This window comes from Mustela erminea, chromosome 2 (genome assembly GCF_009829155.1).
Source record: "Mustela erminea isolate mMusErm1 chromosome 2, mMusErm1.Pri, whole genome shotgun sequence".
In the NCBI taxonomy this organism is placed as follows: domain Eukaryota; kingdom Metazoa; phylum Chordata; class Mammalia; order Carnivora; family Mustelidae; genus Mustela; species Mustela erminea.
The window spans coordinates 109,076,937-109,097,505 of record NC_045615.1 but is presented as its reverse complement, the minus strand read 5'-3'; the positions used below and the strand labels follow the sequence as shown (position 1 = coordinate 109,097,505).

The 20,569-nt window shown below is 42.1% G+C and overlaps 1 protein-coding gene across 1 annotated transcript; it reads left to right on the top strand.

Annotated features, from left to right (window-relative positions):
* The first annotated feature begins 9,351 nt into the window (after nucleotides 1–9,351).
* Nucleotides 9,352–11,600, top strand: FGFBP1 (fibroblast growth factor binding protein 1). Its single transcript, XM_032331802.1, has 2 exons — nucleotides 9,352–9,439; nucleotides 10,487–11,600. The coding sequence occupies exon 2, from the start codon at nucleotides 10,507–10,509 to the stop codon at nucleotides 11,266–11,268; it is 762 nt and encodes a 253-aa protein (XP_032187693.1). The 5' UTR covers nucleotides 9,352–9,439; nucleotides 10,487–10,506; the 3' UTR covers nucleotides 11,269–11,600.
* The last annotated feature ends 8,969 nt before the right edge of the window (nucleotides 11,601–20,569 follow it).

The following is a 20,569-nucleotide window of genomic DNA, read 5'->3' as shown; positions in this document are numbered from 1 at the left end:
CTACAGTGAGGACACATATTTTTCTGAAACCCATAAATCATACTTTGTCCCAAAGTTAGGTGGCTGCTCATTAGACATAAGACTGACAGGAACTTATACGTCTAACAAAAACAAAAGTGGTTAATGCAACTGCACACCTTCTATAGACCATTGTCTTATTACTCCTGGTTTAGGTGTTTCCCTTGATTTATAATCTAGATGTACAAATAAAGAAAAAAATAAGCCATTTTTTTTTTCAACCAAACATGGTAAATGCTTAGAACCACCTCAGTTCAAGTGAATTCCCACCTGGAAAGGATACCCCTGTCCTACAACCCAGATGACATCACCTGGCCCAAGAGCTTATCCCTGGAAATGGCATTGTCCCAGTTGACATCTCACCTTGGACTCCAATCCAACCTCTGTGCCAGAGACAACTTCATTTCAGTCTGAAATCTCTGCCCCAGCAATGCCCATGGACTGCCTATCTTAAGGTTATGAATTGGACTTAGGACACGTTTTGCTTTTCTTCTTTTGATATTAGGAACTGTGTCGTTTCTGAGCTCATATGCTTAGCTCATGATCCTCGCATACTCCTTGCTCTCTTACAAAATAACCCGCCCACACACACTCCCATGTCTAAAGGGAAATCTGATAGAGGCTACTAATATCTGTGTCATTCAATAAATTAGTGAAAATTAATTGCCGTCCCCGGGAGACACCTGCTTGACAGTCTAACCACCTGATCCACTGGGTACAGGACTACCCAATCTTCAATGCCTTTTCCTACTATCCCCTACTAGCTTAGCACCACTGCATCCTCCCTTGGTTTCCAATCATGACCACCATATGAGTTCTTCCTCTTAGTTACACACAATACCATTAATCTTTAACATATACTCTTTACTAACTTATCAGTTCATATCCACTCCACTGCCATTAGTGCCCTCAGAGACACCTCACTATTGAGGCTTGGGCTTCCTCTTATACCTCCTGGAATCCCTGGGCCACTTTTGAAAGGGATATGATGGCCAAGGGCCAGTTATCAAAAGATGACTGCTGGACTGCCATCCTGACCCAAAAATGCACCAAGATATTATTGTCAAATTCACACTTTTAATAGCTCCTGATTCCACCAAGGTATTGTTAGAGACCTCCCAAAACTCCAGACCTATTTTTTTTTATTATGCCATATAACAGAAAACCTATTTATGGGGTGGCCTAGAAGGACTCCATATGCCTCTACTTGTGTTCCTCTATACTATTTCCATAATAAAATGTCTTCTTTCCTTTTGAGGGCAACTTGTGCCCTGCTTCTTAAGTCTCCATGAGCATCACACCAAGATTTCCTTAATATGATGTCAAAATATCAGAGGACAGATTGAATTAATTATGTTTTTAATAGTCTGTATTTTATGAAGTTTTGATATCTTGGAGGACCTTACAAACTTGAGGAGAGACTTCCCCTCCCAGGGTTAATTAATTACTAATATAGCAACTGGGAAATATCTCTCATGTGCAAGTTAAGCAGCTCCTTTATCAAAAGCAAGGTGAACTCTCACATAGCAAACTGCTATTCCTCTAGTCTAAATCCACCCAAGGCAAAGCACCAGACAATAGGGACACCTGTAGGTCCCAATGCTCACTGAAATTATTTAGCATGGCGAATTCAAAACTGTTTATGTTGCCCTGCTTCACCTTTCCTCTGGAAACCACAGTAAAAGCTCTGGCTCATGGGACGCCTGGGTGGCTCAGTGGGTTAAGCCACTGCCTTCGGCTCGGGTCAAGATCCCAGAGTCCTGGGATCGAGTCCCACATGGGCTCCTTGCTCGGCAGGGAGCCTGCTTCTCTCTCTGCCTCTGCCAGCCTCTCTGCCTGCTTGTGTGCTCTCTCTCTCTCTCCCTCTCTCTGACAAATAAATAAATGAAATATTTAAAAAAAAAAAAAAGCTCTGGCTCAAACTTTCCCCTTCCTCTTGATTCTGCTTCCTGACCAAACAAGACGCTTCCTTATGTGGCCCTGCATGGTATGACATGCCCTCTTCTCTTGGGAAATGTAAGTTATAAATTCTTCTTTCAATGGCATTATCTTCTCCTACAGTCACTTACTCAACCCCATAAATTAAAATCCCAAAGGTAAAATTTGAGAAACTCCTCCTACACAAACTTTACCTTCCATGAGTTATAAAAAAAAAACTTCTAACAAATTTTCAACTTTGTTTTTGTTGTTTTCAGTTTTTTCCTATTATTACAATCAGAATAATCTGATAAATGCAAAATCCAATTTGATCTCACAAATATGTACTAAATGCTTTCTAAGCTTCATGTTCGAGCTTTGGGCTAGAGATATCACTACCCAAGGCAATGATAGTGGCAAGTACATGAATGAACCACAGCAAGGTGAAAAATCAATTGTAATAATGATGAAGTCTGTGAAAAATTTAAGAGAACTAAGATAAAAACCATAATGAATCTGTCAAGGCCAGAGGGACTTGGAGAATTTGCCAGGTAGATAAGGATGGAATGGAGTTTTAGGCAAAGATAACAGTTTGGCAGAGGTAATGTGTCCTGAAACAACCTGACATGTGAGAAGAAGAGTGGACAGTAAGCTAGAGCCCAAGGTCATGTGTGTATAGTGTACTGGGTATTGACCTTGAAGCTAACTGGGATCAAAAAGGGAAAGGCCACAGATGTTAGACTCAGAAAAGTGGATATTCTTCTGTAAGCAGATTTGAAAAAAAAAAAAAATCATAGGCTTGAGGCTAGGAAGTGACAAGATGTCACCACTACAGGAATTATCACGTAGCGACCTGTAGACTAAGCTGACAGTCTTGAGAGTAGGAGGCAAATCACATTCATCTTGCATTCTCCATCATGACTAGTACAGCACTTTACATAGAATTATTCCTGAGTAATGATTGAATAAATACTGTTCTTGTTCCTCCAGCTGAGTGTCTCTTAACTGACTGGCTCTTAACCAGTCTCAGACTCTTAAGAAATTCTCCCTGCCTCTGGCTAGGTTAGATTTCCCCACCCAGATCACCCCAGCTTTCCCTCCAGTATAGCAATTACTCCTATATTGTCATGATTAATATCCTTGCCATTCCCCCCATTATCTAACATCATTTTGATGAAGAGGACCATGTATGTCATCCTTAACTGTATTCTAGTCAATGACAGGGAAAGCCTGGGACATTAGGTGCTTTACGAGTGCTCTTTGGGTGAAGAGAAGAATGAGTGAATGACAGAATGAGTGAATGTCAGGATGAGTGAATGACAGAATGAGTGAATGACTGAGTCACAGAATGAAGAACATCTGGTTAGAGGACAGCCCTGTTCTTCCTGGAACCAAACAGGATAAGCATGTGAAAGTGTTTTGTTCTCTGGGCATAGGTGCCATTTGCTCTAGGTGCCTCACAGGCCTTTCCAGACCTGTTTTATGACACTTTTCATCTAAATACCTTCACCTTTCCATGTGATGGAGCAGCAATTCATTTGCTCGTAGACATGGTGACTCACACAGCAATAACACAGAGAAAGGGCAGTTTAATTTCTCACTTTGCCAACTTTCCAGGATGTAAACTGGCACTCTTTGTGAAAAAAAGAAAAAATATATTAGAGACTGCAAATTCAAAAGAGAGACTCTCTAGGACCTAGGTCTCTAGGACCTTCTTCTGTCCCCAAGATAATGAGGTGGCAAATGTGCATACATATTCATACCCATATGTGATGTATGTATGTGTGTGTATGTGTGTATAGGCGCACAGCCATCTGTGTACTTCAGAAATTTTATCCAAAAGGACAAGACTTCTTTGTAAGATGTTTAAGATGTTTTAGAGTGATTTTCTTTAAAAATAGAATAGGGTATGAAGAACACAAAGAGGATGAATGAACTTACCTTGTACAAAAAATTTGTTATAAAACACTAAGAAAACTTTTAAAGAACACGTAAAACATTCAAACAGCTTTATTACCTGAGGAAAAAAGCACCTGTTATTATTGGGTTGATCTATTAAAAGTTGCTGATCCTCTGCCATTTTTACTTACCACATTTTGGGGGGTTTAATTTAATACAAAACCATGAGTTCATTTTAAGATGGATTCAGAATAAGAACCAAGTTTTGCACATGGCTTCAAACAAAATGGGCACAATATTATGGAGTGTGACATAGGGCATTCCTTTAAGATAACTAAACTTTAATATATTTTTAATTTGCACTCATACTGAATGTTGCCCCATCAACTCTCTGCTGTCCATTATTTTTCTTAAGTAAAATTTTAGCAGTATGCATCATCTGGTTCGCTGAATGGGAATTCTGAAATCTCATGGCTGATGAGGCTTTAAATTTGGGATGCCAGTACTGTTCTGTAGGTTAAAGATGAGTGTTTTTTGTCACCTAATTAGACTTCAGCTGATGTTATTTAGCCAAATTTCTCCTTTTCTGACAATGAATAAGTTTTCAAAGCACATTATTTGACCCAACAAATTAATATCACTTTGATGGAGCAATTCAGCATTTTGTCTGAACATGAGGTCACTGTTGAAAAAAGAACTGGTTCTCTACCAGTTTTGGCCTGGTATTATTGCATGGTTAAGGCTCAGCTAAGAATAAAATCTCACCCAGGGATAGAACAGTGACTGCACCTGCGGGTGCCAGCCCACAAGGTCAAGGAACAATATTGCAGTAACAAACACATAAGAGTAAAAAATAAAATCAGCTTTTCAACTTGAAACCCCCTGCCACCAACCAGATTGCATAAGACATGCATTCAACCAACAGCCTTAACCTGTAGATGGTCACCAATTATGTTCAGACTTTATGGAACCCCCAATGGAAACCTGATATCCATCACTTGAATATTTGATGAAGAAAAGAAAGACATAACCTTGGTCTGGTCATGATAAAAACACCACGCAAACTCCAAAAGGGACACAGTCTCAAAACACCTGCCCAGTCCTCCTGAAAACTCTCAAGTCATAGAAACAAGGAAAGATGGGAAACATCACAGGCAAGAGGAACCTAAAGAGTTATGAGTCCTCAATGTCACATGAAATCTTGACTGGTATCATCCATTAGGACATGAAAACTTACGTTCTTACCCAAATCTCCACATGAAGGTTTGTAACAGCTTATTCATAATTGCCAAAACATATCAGAAGAAACTGGTATATTCTTTAGTATTCTTTGGATAAACTGTGGTACATCCAGAAAGTGAAATATTATTCTGTGCTAAAAAGAAAGGAGCTATCAAGCCATGAAAACTCATGGTGGAAACGTAAAATCTTATTACTGAGTGAGAAAAACCAATCTGAGAAGAATAAATTCTATATGATTCCAACTACATGGAATTCATCAAAGACAAAACTATGAAGACAATATAAAGATTGGTGATTACCAGAGATTGGATGGAGGAGGTATAAATATGTGGCACACAGTGGATTTTTAGGGCAGTGAAACTACTCTGTATAATGCTATAATTGTGGAAATATGTCATTATACATTTGCCAAAATACACAGATTGTACACCAAGAGTGAACTATTATGGAAACTGTGGACTATGGGTAATTATAATGTGTCAAAGAAAGTTCATCAACCATAATGATTGTACCCCTGCAATGTAGGATGGTGGCAGTGTGAGTAGGTGTATCAGAGAGCAACAGGATACATATATGGTAATTCTCTGGGAATTCTGCTGGGAACCAAAAACTACTATTCAAAATAAGGTCTATTAGTGACTAGTATCTAGAACATTAGGTAAAAAGTATGGAGGGCAGGGCGCCTGGGTGGCTCAGTGGGTTAAGCCGCTGCCTTCGGCTCAAGTCATGATCCCAGGGTCCTGGGATCGAGTCCTGCATCGGACTCTCTGCTCAGCAGGGAGCCTGCTTCCCCCCCTCTCTCTCTGCCTGCCTCTCTGCCTGCATGTGATCTCTCTGTCAAATAAATAAATAAAATCTTAAAAAAAAGTATGGAGGGCTGAACAAAATATGGAATCTAGTAATAATGTATCAGTGTTGATTCAATCGTTTTATAACTGTAACACTATGATGGAAAAGATAGGTGATATGGAGACCTGGGTGGGATATGGGGCAAGAGAAAAAATTTATAATTATCTTGCAAGGCTTATAATATTCTTACATTTGAAAATATATAAATTTGGAACGAGAAGAGAGAGAGTTTACAATTTATCAAAGTTTGGGCACGTTAATTTCTTTTTAATAAGAACATTGGAAGTGGCCTCCACTTAATTCTTCTCCAGTGGTGTGTCAGGCATGTCCTCAGCCTATCTGAGCCTCAGCTACATGTCTATACCATGAAAATCCAGCATGCACTTTTCTCTTCGGGTTTGTGTAGGAAAAAGTCAATGAGCCTTTACATACTCCTCCAGGAGGCAGTGACCTCCTTCATTCTTGGAGCATGAGGAAGCAGTGGGAAGCTGCTGTGGACAGCCTTACTAGGGTTCCAAACCTCTCCAGTTTCCTCAGGGCATTATAGTAGAATTGCATCATTTTCTCAGTCTACTGAAATGTGAAATAACACAGCCTCATCACAATGCTGGCACATATAAACACTAACTGGGAGTGATAATCTATTTCTCTCCATGAACATCCATGAAAGGATGGAGAACACAGGCAATAGTGAGGGGACCAGTGACACCAAAGGGGAATAGATGACATATGAGCTGAATCTTGAAGCACAAGCAGGTGTGTGCCTGGCAAACTAGAACTGGAAGGACATTTCAAGTAAGGGTAGCAGCAGGATCAAAGACAGGAATGGACGAATGGATAAAGAAGATGTGGTATATATACACAATGGAATACTATGCAGCCATCAAAAGAAATGAAATCTTGCCATTTGCGACGACGTGGATGGAACTAGAGGGTATCATGCTTAGTAAAATAAGTCAATCGGAGAAAGACAACTATCATATGATCTCCCTGATAAGAGGAAGTGGAAATGCAACATGGGGGGTTAAGGGGGTAGGAGAAGAATGAATGAAACAAGATGGGATTGGGAGGGAGACAAACCATAAGTGACTCTTAATCTCACTAAACAAACTGAGGGTTGCTAGGGGGGAGGGGGGTTGGGAGAGGGGAGTGGGGTTATGGACATTGGGGAGGGTATGTGCTATGGTGAGTGCTGTGAAGTGTGTAAACCTGGCAATTCACAGACCTGTACCCCTGGGGATAAAAATACATTATATGTTTATAAAAAATTAAAAAAATTAAAATTAAAAAAAAAAAGACAGGAATGGAGCAAGCAAGTGTACCAAGTATTCAGGAAATGTTGAACAAGTGGTTTAGTGTGGCCTGATTAGAGGGTGAGTGTGTGTGTGTGTGTGTGTGTGTGTGTGTGTGTACATGAGTTTGGAATGACAGACTGAGCCAATAGGGAAAAAACTACACAACTTGATCTAATATTGTGTTCCCTGCATGGAAAAGAACAATCAAGGCAGAAGTTGGGATGGGGTCACAGGAAGACTAAAGGTCCATGCAAAGCCGCTGGGCGAAGTTCCATGTTCCCTAGCAAAATTTAGAGACAATTCTCAGAAAAGATCCTGAGGTCCATGTTTCCTTATAAATATGTTTCATATTCTGACCTACAGTCCTCTTCCAGAGAACTTGTCTTCTTCTTGAAGATCAAGATGAATTTTTCATTTTGCAGGAGACCACTGTGGTCAATAGCTCCTTGGGAAACAAAGCAGTTTTATTTTGCCTATGTCTAAATAATTCCCCAAAATATCACATTGCCAGTGTGTGTTTATGCTCAATAAGGTGTTCAGGACAATGAGGATGGATCTTGGGGTGATCCTATTTTACAAAAAGCTTGGAGTTTGGAGGAACATCTAATGAAATTCATGAAGAAATTCCTTGAACCAGTCGATATCTATATCTCTGTGACCTTGGAATTCCCAAACAGGCTGGAAGAAGCCCACCATAGTTATGACTTTTGGTATCTTTATTGTGGGTCAGGACAATATTCTTTAAAACATTTTTATTAGATGCCAACTTAATTTCATATTCATACATCTGGATGTTACTCTATTTCTTAAAAGTACATCAAGTGTCTACTTTTATTTTTATAAATGTATATATGAAAAAAAATTCATGAGGTCTGAAAATGCTGACCCCCATGCCAACATGTTCTCAGTTATTCGATGCTGGGTGTTGACACTTAGTTTACCACAGTATCCACCATTTTTATTGTTCCTGTCCCAAAAACAAGGGTCGGTTGGCTTTTACTTTCAGTCTGGTGCTATTGTTTCCTTATACTTGAGTTAAAAAGGAAAAAAAATTTCTTGTGCCCAAATATCATAAAAAGTGAGGCAACAAAATGTAGTGAAGTCCACATCTTTGTGAAATGAGTCTCCTTCAGTATGCTAGTTGTGAAAACCAAGCACGTCTATTTTTAATGAACACAACTTGAAACCCCATTATGAGCCAAATCTGTTCTGCTTCATTTTATGTGAACAATTTAGCCCCATAAAATATTTAGTATGAGCCCAAAATAAAGTATTACTGTTGTCAGCAATCTATAGATGAACAAATGGAGGTTCAGAGAGGTTAATTGGTTGGGGAAGCTCACACAACTAAAATGCCATCTCCAGGATTCCATGTAGGTCATTCTAGTATAAGACTCTGCCTGTGGAAGGCTGACCAGAGGGAAGTCCTTGTGTGTGACCTGAAGGTGATTTCAGCAGAAATTCCCCAGACCAGGAATTCATTCTTTACCAGCCTTTCAGAGCCCATGGATTCTTCTGTCCACACAGTAACTTCAGGTGCCTCTGTGAAAATAGACTCGGAAACCAAGATGGCTTCCTCAGCTGCAGGCAATCATTCACAAACATTTCTTGAGAGAGACAGTAGGAATGATCAGACTGCATGTGGGTAGTCCCAGTGTTCAACTCTGGACTCCTCATCCTCTCAGCTTTGTGACCTTGAACAAGCCCTAAGTATAATAAGCTCCAATTTTCCATCTGTAAAATGATAGGAGTCCTGGTTACTGTATTGTGGGGTGGGTGTATTGGGAATTCAGGGAGAGCTAGTACAGGTCTTGGAAGCTATGACAGGTATTGCTATTATTTATAACTCTCCCTGTAGATATTGCTGCTGGGGTCCTCATCCCATCAAGAAGGGTCTTTGCAAGGCTGAGCTGTCCTCCTACCCTGGCCACCGGGGGAAAGGGGAGGACTTGAAGGAAGCAGGTATAATGCCCTACATATACCTCCTCCCACAGGATTACACCAGTCACTTTCCCTGCAGTAACTGGCTTCCTCCCAAGGGGCCTGGCTGGGAGGAGTGTGATAAAGATAGACAGGGGTGTGTGTTATAAAATTCATCTGCCAGAGCTTCAATAAAAAGGACCTCCCTGCCTGCCACAGCAGATGAGACCGCTGTAAACCTGCAAACTCACCTCACTCCCACATCTGAGATTACATTGGATCTGCATACTCCGAATAAGGTAAGAGTCTGGCTCTGTTACGAGTTTGATTCCCCACCTTTCTTCTCACTACACTGAGGACTTCAGGATCCTATCAGGGACCGTTCGGGCTGAGTCTCAATGCCATGAGGAACAATTAGGTCTTTACGTGTTGTACCTAGGCCCCCGTCCACCCTTCATTCAGGAGCCCACATACCTGTGACTGTCTATCTCCCTTTTTCAATTCTGAGGAAAGACCACAAACCCAGGATGGAAATACGTTCTGAACCATTTTCTGGGTCTGTCCCTTATACAAGCAAAATCTTTATTACTTTTAAAATGGAGCACTAATGGTATGAATCATCTTATCATGAACTATACCAAATGAAACCCTAAGTAGTTTGTAACTTTCTTATTTGTTGTCAATATTTCCAAAGGACAGAGTAAAGTTGAAATGCAAGAGGTGAGCAAAGTTGGTGGTATAAAAGCCAAAGAGATAAGTTCTAGCTCCTTTCCCATTTTGTCACTTGCCCAGTATGGGATATTGAACAATTCATTCACCAGTGTGAGCCTGAGCTGCTACATCTGTTACCTGGGGGTGATTTATTTTTACTTACCAGGAACAGCTCTTGAGTGGATTATGCAAGGGAGAATCAAATAGTGGTCAAGGTCATAGCATACAGCATGTGTTAAATAGAAGTGATATCTCTTCTTTCATCATTTTTTTAAAAAATCTAGTCTAGTGCATGGTATAGAGTAGATATTCCATAAATGCTTGTTTAATGAGTAAATGAAGGAATGAGGGAGTGAGGGAGTGAGTGGGTGAGCAAACATAGGAGTAAGGGAGTAGTGAATGAGAATTTATTTGGCTCAGAGAGTGGTGGAAGTATAGGAGGTTTTTGACATTCAGGACTCAATTCAAGCCAAAATATGAAGAGATGAGCTGCTGGTCTAATAATTCCAGGAGCCAGGATTCTTGATCTCACTTCCAAGCAAGGAGGCATATGTCAGGGTAGAGGGAGGGTTACCCTGCAGCTCTGCATTGCTGAACTATTGCCCAGCACTGACTCACCTGCTCTTGTCAAACAGGTTTCCACCAAGCTGAAGCCATGAGGATCCATAGCCTCACCCTGCTCTCCTTCCTCCTTCTGGTTGCACAGGTGTCACTGGTGAAGGGCAAAAAGGAAGTAAAGAATAGACATGTCAGCAAAGGCACCAAATTGTCTACTCTGGGAGAGACCCAGATTGAGCCACCCAAACGCCTGACCAAAGGCAAGTTTGTCACTCAAGACCATGCCAACTGCAGATGGGTGGTGACTGAGCAAGAAGAGGGCATCACCCTGAAGGTTGAGTGCACCCGAGAGGACACTAAATTTTCCTGTGTCTTTACTGGCAATCCAACTTCCTGCCTAGAGTCAAACAAAAAGAATGTCTATTGGAAACAAATAGGTCGGAACCTGCGCTCTCAGAAGGTAATCTGTGGGAATGCCAAAACCATCCTGAAAACCAGGGTGTGCAGAAAGAAGTTTCCAGAATCCAATCTCAAGCTGGTGAACTCCACTCTGATTCAGAATAAGAAACCCACCCAGGGGTTAATGGAGCCCTCTCCCAAGGAGCAGAGCAAAGTCAGTAAGGCCTTCCTCATGGAACCTAGCAAGGTCAAAGAGTTATCCCCAAAGGAGCAGAAAAAAGTCAAAGAGAATATCTCCTTGAGTTCAGTGGAGACTCAGACCATAGCTACCAAGGATCCAAAGTGTGTGGAGGACCCAGACTTGATAAACCAAACAAAGACGGCCCTGGACTACTGTGGGGAATCCTGGAGCTCTATCTGCCAATTCTTCATCACTATGGTCCAGGGCAGTTCATGCTAATGAGTCAAAAGAGAACAGAGTCCTTTGGGAGGTGCTATGTCAAAGTCCTTCAGCATGCTGTCAAGCTCTCTGAGTAAAATGAACATTTGTGCTATGAGAGTGCAGTGGAATATGTAAACAGATTTTGTAACTTTTGTTTTTGTGGTTTGGAATTTACTGTATATTCATTTCCTTAAATTTTTATTTCAGAGATTGTTTACCTCAATGTATGTTTCCATGCCCCACATAGCTATGGGTATATGAACAGTGAGGACCATTCTTTGAGCTGAATGAGCCAGAGTGATGATTCCAGTGCAATGTACTTTCTGCTGAATTAACAAATTTAATAAAGCTCTGGGTATTTTTCAGAAATATGTTCAAGCATTTTGTTTCTTTATGTCTACTTTCAATGAACTCAAAATAGTCCCCATATCTGGGGGAAAAATTTCTAAGTAATGACTCATCCTAAGTAATCCACAATGTGACCCATTCCAAAATCCCTGTCTTAATCCTTTCATCCATTGGTCTGTGGTGTCTGATGCTTACTGCACTGTAATAATTAGGATCCCTGATTTCAGATGGGTCAAATAAGGCATGGTGTGATTAAAAAAACAAATCAGGGTCTCACAGATGGTAAGAAGGAAGGAAGGATTTGAACCAGAAGGTCTGTAAAACCAAGTCCACAAGGTAGAGGAACGCCCTCTACTGACTCAGGTCAGAGCAGGGCATCTCTTCTTGCTATATGTGAGACCCCTGATTTTTAGGGGTTCATTTTTGGCCTGGGGAGAGAAGCTTGGTTAAGTACAGTGTCCTGTGATGAAAACCCCAGTGTAAACAGGAAAAGAAGATGGAAGCTGCTGGAAGAACTCTGGTTGAACTTCATGGAAGAGGTATTACTGGAGCTGGATTTTGGAAAGAATATTCTTAGGTAAGAAAAGAGACAGAATGAAGACACTTTGGGCAGATGACAACATGTGTCAAAGCAAAGATATATAAATATCCTAGAAGCTGGGAGAAACCAGGTGGCTGGAATATGGTGGGAAGTAGAGATGATACTACTGTTAGTCATTTACTTGTTAGTAAGAAGTATCTGAAAGTGTTTTTGTTTTTTTTTTCAAGAGTTGGGGAGAGAGGAGGTTGTGGTCCTAATGCCTTGTCACAATTTCATTAAGAGCAAAAAGCGAATAACAAAAGATGGTTAAAAAAGAAAAAAAATAAATCAATCACTCACTTTAGAGTCTCTGTCGGTTGCAGAGAAGAATGGCAGGTAGCTTAGAAGAGAGACCATTTACACTCACCAAATTACCAGGACCTACACTGAGGATTGTCAGTGGCCAATCCAAAGTGTGTCATTACTCACATTATCAACACTAACATTCATCCTCTCACTTGCCATGTGCCAGACACTGTGCTAAACTTTTTCTGTGGAGTCTGCATACATGCATTCATCCAACATGTAATTTATTAAGCACTGAACCTGCCAGACTCTGTTCTAGGTGCTGAAGATATATCTGTCCATAGTAGATGAGTGTATGGATGGTCAGCCCCCAGTGACCAGTGGTAATTTCCCAGTGGGAAATTGATGATAAAATCACAAACATACAAGAGATAGAGAGGGAAACTAAAGGAGGAAAAGGGGGTAACAGTGATGAAGTGTAACCAGTCTTAGATCAGATGGTCAGTAGAGGCTTCTCTGTGGAGGTGACTTCTGATTCTAGATATGTATGAAGAAGTAATCAAGCCTAGTAACTCTCTGCAATAGGGATGTTCCTAGCAGAGGGAACAGTCAGTTCTAATGCCCTGAAATTACTTTATATGGCAGACACTCTTCTAGGACTAGAAAATGGCAGCAAACAAAAAGAAAAAATATCCCTCTTCTCATGGTGTTTGTATTCCAATGACTGACTCAGGTTTTGCATGTTCAGGAACATCAAAGGTTACAGAACCATTGTAGGACAGGGGCCATGACCTGATTTGTGAAGCTTATCCCCATTTGCAAGAAAACTGAACCAACATCCCTGTCCATTCCAAGATTCTCTTAGCCATCTCATGTAAGGGACATTTTCCCTTAAATTCTACACAGATTGTGAGCCCTATGGATCTCCCCTACTCATACATCTCAGTTCCTTGTAGTCCTGAAATAGGAAAAGACTGTTGAACACTTCCAGGGGTCATTAAATAATAACTCTGGTCTAGCCTGAGTGACATAAACATTGAAGAACTGACCAGACTAGATTCAAAGACTTTCTAAGCTCACTCCCAGCCCATGAAATGGTACTTAGTTCACTGATGGTGTTTGGCCACTGGCAGAACTGGGAGGTTTGTTTCCAACATGGTGAAGTTTCCTAGACTCGGGCTAGAGGTTTGCCTCTGTTTTTTCCCACTCAATATCTCTATGCTAATTATTTAATTCTTCTGAACTTCAAGAAGTTTATCTCAACAATGAGAACTGTGAAACCCACCTTGAAAGGCTGCTCTAAGACTCACATTGGTCAATAAATCTAGAGCACGTAGTGCCTCACTGCTTGCACAGAAGGTGTTCAACTCAAGTGACTGTCTAAAGTCCAGCCACAGGGCCCGCTGTGGAGGAAGTTCAAAATTTCCTTAGGTAAACGCTTTAAAAAGTGAGAGGGGTTTTTCCCTAACACAATAACAAAGAAAAACAATAATTATGGAGAACCTGGCATATGCCAGTGACTTTGCCCCCTTCTCTTATATAATTCCCTCAACAATGCTGTCTATTAGGTGTTATCATTTTCATTTTCTAGATAAGGAAACTGAGGCCCAGAAAAGCTGAGCTACTTTCCAAGGTCACCAAGCTTGAAGTGGGAGAGCCTTAAAGTGAGAAACCCAGGGTCTGGAGGTCCTCCAGGCCTTTCTGTGTCTGAAGCTCATGATTTTCTTCACTTGATGAGAGAAGAGTGAAACTTGTGGTTTTATTTATTTTTATTTTTTTAAAGATTTTATTTATTTAATAGACAGAGATCACAAGTAGGCAGAGAAGCAGACAGAGAAACGGGGGGGAAGCAGGTTCCCCGCTGAGCAGAGAGCCTGATGCGGGACTTGATCCCAGGACCCTGGGATCATGACCTGAGCCGAAGGCAGAGGCTTAACCCACTGAGCCACCCAGGCGCCCCAAACTTGTGGTTTTAGATGCAGACTAAATAAAAGTGAACAGGATGTCTCATACACTTCCATATTTACAGTCCCTTTCATGTCCTTCAAAAAGAAATCTCCAGAAGCTGAAAAGCTAAAAGCTTTAGCTTTTGTTCATGCTTAGCCTTCCTTCATAGTCACATCCCAAGGCAATGTTTTTTAAAACACAGTAAAAAACAAGTTTAAAAACACAACACAGATTTTATATTAGCTTCCATCCAACTTGGAACTCCATATTTTCTCTCTGGAGACTTTCTGAATAGGAAGTGGAAGGGCCAGCTTGTGTGTGTGTGTGTGTGTCTGTCTGTCTGTCTGTGTCTGTGTGTGTGTAAGCATGCTTGAGATACAGTTACCCTTGATAGCAAGAGACAGGAAGATCTCAGGCAGGTAAGAGGTGCTTCAAGATGGCATGACTGCATCCCCTAAAGCAGCTCAGTAAAGGAATTTTCTTACGTTCCTCATAAAACTACCTCTCAGCTTTAAGAGGGCCTCCTCCCTGCCTGCAGCACTGTCTCTGTGTAGTAACTCACAACCATACTAGTGCCGACTTGAATCTCTGGAGTCCAGCCCATCTCACCTTGCCTCCTACCCATTCGCTTCTTCCCCTACCTCCCTCCTGAGTTGTTTTTGGCAGAACAAGGAAAGGAGGCAAAAGTGATTGGAACCAACAAAAGCAAGGGCAGCCATCATCTGTGGTACTGGTTCTCATAACACCACACATGCAGTACTCACCTTCAGATGTCTCACTCAGAAACACTTCATGAACAATATGCAAGAAAACATTCATTAGGAGCCTTGCTGGATGTGGGGGAAATAAGACAGCAAAGATGGTCTCCAACTCATCTATCGTAATAGCCCCAGCAACTGGGTCACAGGCCAGCATATAATGATTCTAAACAAATATTTATTGAGTTAATAAAAGAGGAGAGAAATCATGGCAGGGGCAAAGATTATGGGCTTCAGAGTATAGGAAGCTGGGTTTAAATTTTTAGTTATTTGACCTGAGATAAGTTACTTTTTTCTTATTCTCAGTTTCCTCATCTATAAATTAGGTCTAAGTATCCATTAAGTAAGATTTGACATAATTTAAAGTCCAAAGTGTGATCCTTACACAATGGATTTTTCTAAGATTTGGTTATGAATGAATGAATGAATGAGCCAATTAATTGAGAGAGAAGACAAGTAGGAAATGTTCTAGATAGGCTACATGGGACTCAAGACATACCATGCCAAATGGAGTTTGGCTGTTCCGAATCACCTCCCAAAGACCACCCTCTACTTAATGGCCCAGGAGGCCTCTCACATTCGTGGCCTGGATAGAGTCACTTTCCACAAAATAGGAGATAAAGGCAAAGCTGGTTCTTTAGGGCAAACTTAAAGACTTTCTTAACCTGCCTTCCAGTGACTCACCACAGCATCTCCCCTTTAGCTCCCTTATATCTACAGCTTGAGTGCTGCAAGCCACCTGCTGCCCAGGTCATCTTTCTGGGGGGCACTGTCCATATGCCACATGCATGCCAATGACTCACACATTTACATCTTCAGCTCAACCTCTCTTCTGACCTCCAGCCTCACTCAGCATCACCACTTGCATATCCAAAAGGTGACTTAAATAACATATACCAGAAACACTCCACTGATGTTCCTCCCCAGTTCTTGCTCCTCCATGTCTTTCCCAACTTAGTTCATCATAAAGTCATCCTTCCCATCGTGCAGGTCAGAACCCTTGTAGGGTCCTACTTGACTCCTCTCACTGAGCTCATGTAATTTATCTACAATTCCTGCCATCCCCACTTTCAAGAAGATATTCCAAAATATGACATTTTGCTACCTGATCACTGCCAACCTGGTCCAAGCCCCAGCCTGTATTCCTGGATTATTGCAGTAGTGTCTTAATTTTCTTCCTGCTGTCAGCCTTGCCTTGTAGAGTCTGTTCTAGCACAGCAGCAGCGACATCCCTTCCAAAGTCTGAGTAGGAGCACCCCACTTCTCTGCTAAAAGCTGTCCGGTGGCTTGCCATCTCATTCAGAGTAAATGCTAAAGATTGTTGCAGAGCCTTACAGCGCCCTATAAGAGCCAGTCCCTCACTACTTTCTGAACTGATCTCTTATGATGTAATCCTGGGATTACTCTGCTCCAGCCATTCTAGCCTTGCTGTTCCTAGAGCTCACTCTGTACTCTCCTGCCACAGTCCCTTAGCACTTGCTCTTCCCTCTACATGGAGAACTCCCTTACTTCTTTCAGATATCAACTCAGATGCCACCCTGGTCCTCAACATTGTTTTCTTTTCCCCATACCACTCTCATCATCTGAAGTACACAATATTTATTTGCTTCATTTGCTTATTGACTTATTGCCTCTCCTTAGAATATAAGCTCCTTGAGAGCAGACTTTCCTTTGGTCACTGCTGTTTTTCTAACATGTTGTACAAAGCATGGATCTCAATACACGTTTAATTATTTTTAAAACCAGTGTAACCACAAGAGAATCAAGAGACAAGATTTCTTTCTGTCAGGCAAACTTCAGCCTTAATTTCCATTTCAGAAATGTGATTGAGGTTAAATTTCTTGTCCTAATAAGTCTAAATATCCTTATCTGGAAAATAGCACTGAAGAAACTCTTATAAAGTAAATGAGTCAAAGAATATAAATTACCAAACTCTTTGCTTGGAACACAGTCATTGATCAAAAATTATGTTTGTTGTTCTAGTTTTTCTGTTATTATTATTATTAAACATCACGCTTTCCAAAGGGCATGATGCTGCCTGTTCTCTAGGTTCCTGACAAAGATGGCAAGGTCTGCATCTCTCCCAGCTGATACACGTTTAATTATAAAGTCCCTTCCTTCATGATCTCCATTTTACTAACCTAATTAGAAAGAGGGTTTTGATTTTATGAAGATGTTTTGAAAGGATAAGAATTGAAGGAAAACATGAGTGTAACATGGACCCCCAGAAAATCTGATTGCTGGAAACATGAGAGGGGCCTAGGCAGCAGAAGGGGCCAGGAAAGAGTGAAGGGCAGGCAGCAAGGAGTCATTGACCTAAAAATAAGGTTGAGCAGGCTGCCTTCTCTGGAAGACAGGAAGCAAAAAGGCCCTGTTTTCTAGGAAATGCACTAGTTCTGCCTGGCAGGCTCATAACTTCTGCCAAACTTAGCATCTCTTCCAGATAAGTCAGGGGAGGTGGGGTGGGAAGTATAGAGTAGCTGTGTTTTTTCAGGCAGGGTGGCATGGAGATAAGAGAGTGGGCTCTGGTCATGGATATATGGACTTGATCCTGAATCTGCTACTTACTAGCCATGTGACTCTGGCATGTTCCTTAACATTTCAGAGACTCAGCTTCATTCATGCAGCAAGTGCTACTAGTGTCTTCCGTGTGCTGTGAACTGGGTAACAGGATAAGCATGCAGAAAAAACAATGTTTACTGAGCATGTACTGTAGGCCAGACACTGCTCTATGCATGTGTATTATCTCACTTAACCTTTATAGTCTCCCACAAGGAGGCACTACCCTTCTTCCTATGACGACATTGGCGATGTCAAGAAACTCGCTCAAGGTCTTAGTAAGTATCAGACATGGAAGTCAAGTCAAAGCAATCTGGCCCCGGGTCCAATCATTTGACCGCTAGAGAACTTTCAAGAAGCTGGAAGCTCCAATGTAAATGTGCTGTTGGATGCAAGCATGGTGTAGGGCCAGGTGGTGGGGTGGGAGGTGCAATCAGCATAGGTCAGCAGGTGTAGCTGGAGGAGACGGAAGCAGTGGTCACAAGTCAGAGAAGATTTCCCTAAAGAGATAACAAAGCTAAGACCTTTAAGGGAAAGGGGGTTACTGGGCAAAACAAATATACACAGAGAGTGGCTCAGATGGAACTTGGGGATAACTCTCTCAACTATTTGGTCACGTTAAAAGGACCAAAACATTGATTGGCAGTCCTGGAGACACTAGGGTCCTCTGATTCTATACCCTTTCTCCTATAGACTAGCCTGCACAAGGAGGTAGTACACCTTTAGATGTGGGGGGTCCTAGATCCTCTGCAGACAAAATCACCCTCATAGACAATGGGGAATTTGTAGCACATTCTCAGTTTGCTCAGTTCATTCAACAGCAGGTGTTCTGCTGAGGGCCAGGGGTAGTGAGAGAAGTGTAAAGGTATGAATGCAGTAGACAACTCCTGCCCTGGTCCACAGGGAACTACATGAAACACGGAAGATGCAAGTATGCTGTTGCTCAGTCATCTCCCAGTATTTAGAATTATGCATTTTATTTCAGCTTTAAATGCAAACCAATGACTTGTTCTAGCACTCAACCAAAGGAAGGCCATAAAAGTAATTTTGACTAAAGTCAGTTTTTACAAAGCAGGCACTGACTCTAGAACCTGACCACAATGTGCAATGTGACTTGGCAATGGCATTTTTATACTGTATGCTGCCAGAACTAGCTTCCAATGTCAAGTGACAGCCCCCAAGAAGACCAGCCAGGGTGGGCTCTCCTCTACCACAGGAGGCTTCCCAGAGCCTGTAGGGCGTCTTGAGCCTAAAAACCTACTACACCCACTCCTACCAGCATAATTGCTCTAGAATTGTCTTTCCTGGAACTGGGCATGGGATTTTCTCTAAGCCAAGTACTGGTAACACCAGGGAAGGCTAAGGTTCGGCAAAAGCAAAAGCCCAGATGGGCCACCCCAGAACAGACACCACTGTTGTCCAGGAATCTTGAGGCTGGAACCCTCAGGCTCTGGGAACCAGGTAGGGCCAAACCAAGCAGGTGTGAGGACCAGACAGAACCTTTATTAGGTGCTTCCTGCATGCTAGAGGCAGTGATTCCAACCTTACCTAAAGGTAAGAATCACATGGGGAGCTTTAGAAAAGCTCACTGCCCAGGCTGCTCCTACACCAATGATATCAGAATCACAGGGCTGAATAGCTCAGGGATTTTTTAAGCTCTGCAGTTAACTGTGATGTGCAATTAAGGTTGCAATCTGCTCAGCTGGGCACTGTTTACCATGCTTTCCCTGCATGGTCTCATTTCATGACCATCCTATTATCAGGAGAACCAGGGGTGCAAGGAAGTTCATCATTTGCCAGGGTTAGAGCCTGGAGTCTCCCCAGGTGCCTGCCTCCAGAGCCACGCTCCCAGGTGTAAATACAGGCATGAAGGCAACTACCATGTAGCAGAAAGAGCAAGAACCTGGGTTTGAACCACTTCTGTCCCCCATCCCCACCCCAGTGCCTAGGGAGCCTTGGGCAAGTCAATTCATTCCTCTGATTCTTTCAGCTTCTTGTCTGCTGAACAGGGGGATGTTATCACCTTTGCAGTATTGGTGATTTAAGGAAATGATGTTTATGAAGCAACTTGTAGTCTTTCTGGCACATAGTTTAGTTCTTGATTCTTTAACCTTATTATTAGACCACATGCCCAAAAATGAGTCAGCAGATGGGATGGCAGTTATCAAGAAGAGAACATCCCTCAAAACGAGGCATCATGTTCTAAAGGGCAGGCGAAGGTAAACCTGGAGGTCAATCCCAGGAGGGGGGACAAGTAGTCCAGTAGACAGAGGCATGTAGGAGGGGACAAGACCAGGACAGCTGGGGGCATGGGAAGGCACCATGCCAGGCAGTGCCTCTCTCTGTCATCCACAACCTCTCACCCCCACATTCTTCATCACAGGTGTCAGCCAAGTGTGGAAAGCAATATGGCCACTCCGCTCTCCCTTCATACCCACTTTGCTCTTTACCCCCCATCCCCATCCCCAAACTGCTCATTTTCTCCTAAGCTCTCTGGGCAAAGGTTAAGAGATAACTGTCATTTGCTAGGAAGACTCTAAGGTGTGACCCCCTTCAGTTCCTTAACCCAGTACATGCACCCTCAACCAAGGGTAGTGTTCATTCAGAAAGGACCATTAAAAGAAGGAAAAGAGGGGCACCTGGGTGGCTCAGTGGGTTAAGCCACTGCCTTCAGCTCAGGTCATGATCCCAGGGTCCTGAGATGGAGCCCTGCATTGGGCTCTCTGCTCAGCTGGGAGCCTGCTTCCTCCTCTCTCTCTGCCTGCCTCTCTGCCTGCTTGTGATCTCTCTCTGTCAAATAAATAAATAAAATATTAAAAAAAAAAAGAAGAAGAAGAAGGAAAAGAGGGGGTCAGACAGAAATAATGTGCTAGTCATTTTT

Bases quoted from the DNA above. Each gene is read 5' to 3' on its own strand.
- FGFBP1 (XM_032331802.1), top strand. From the start codon at position 10,507: ATGAGGATCCATAGCCTCACCCTGCTCTCCTTCCTCCTTCTGGTTGCA.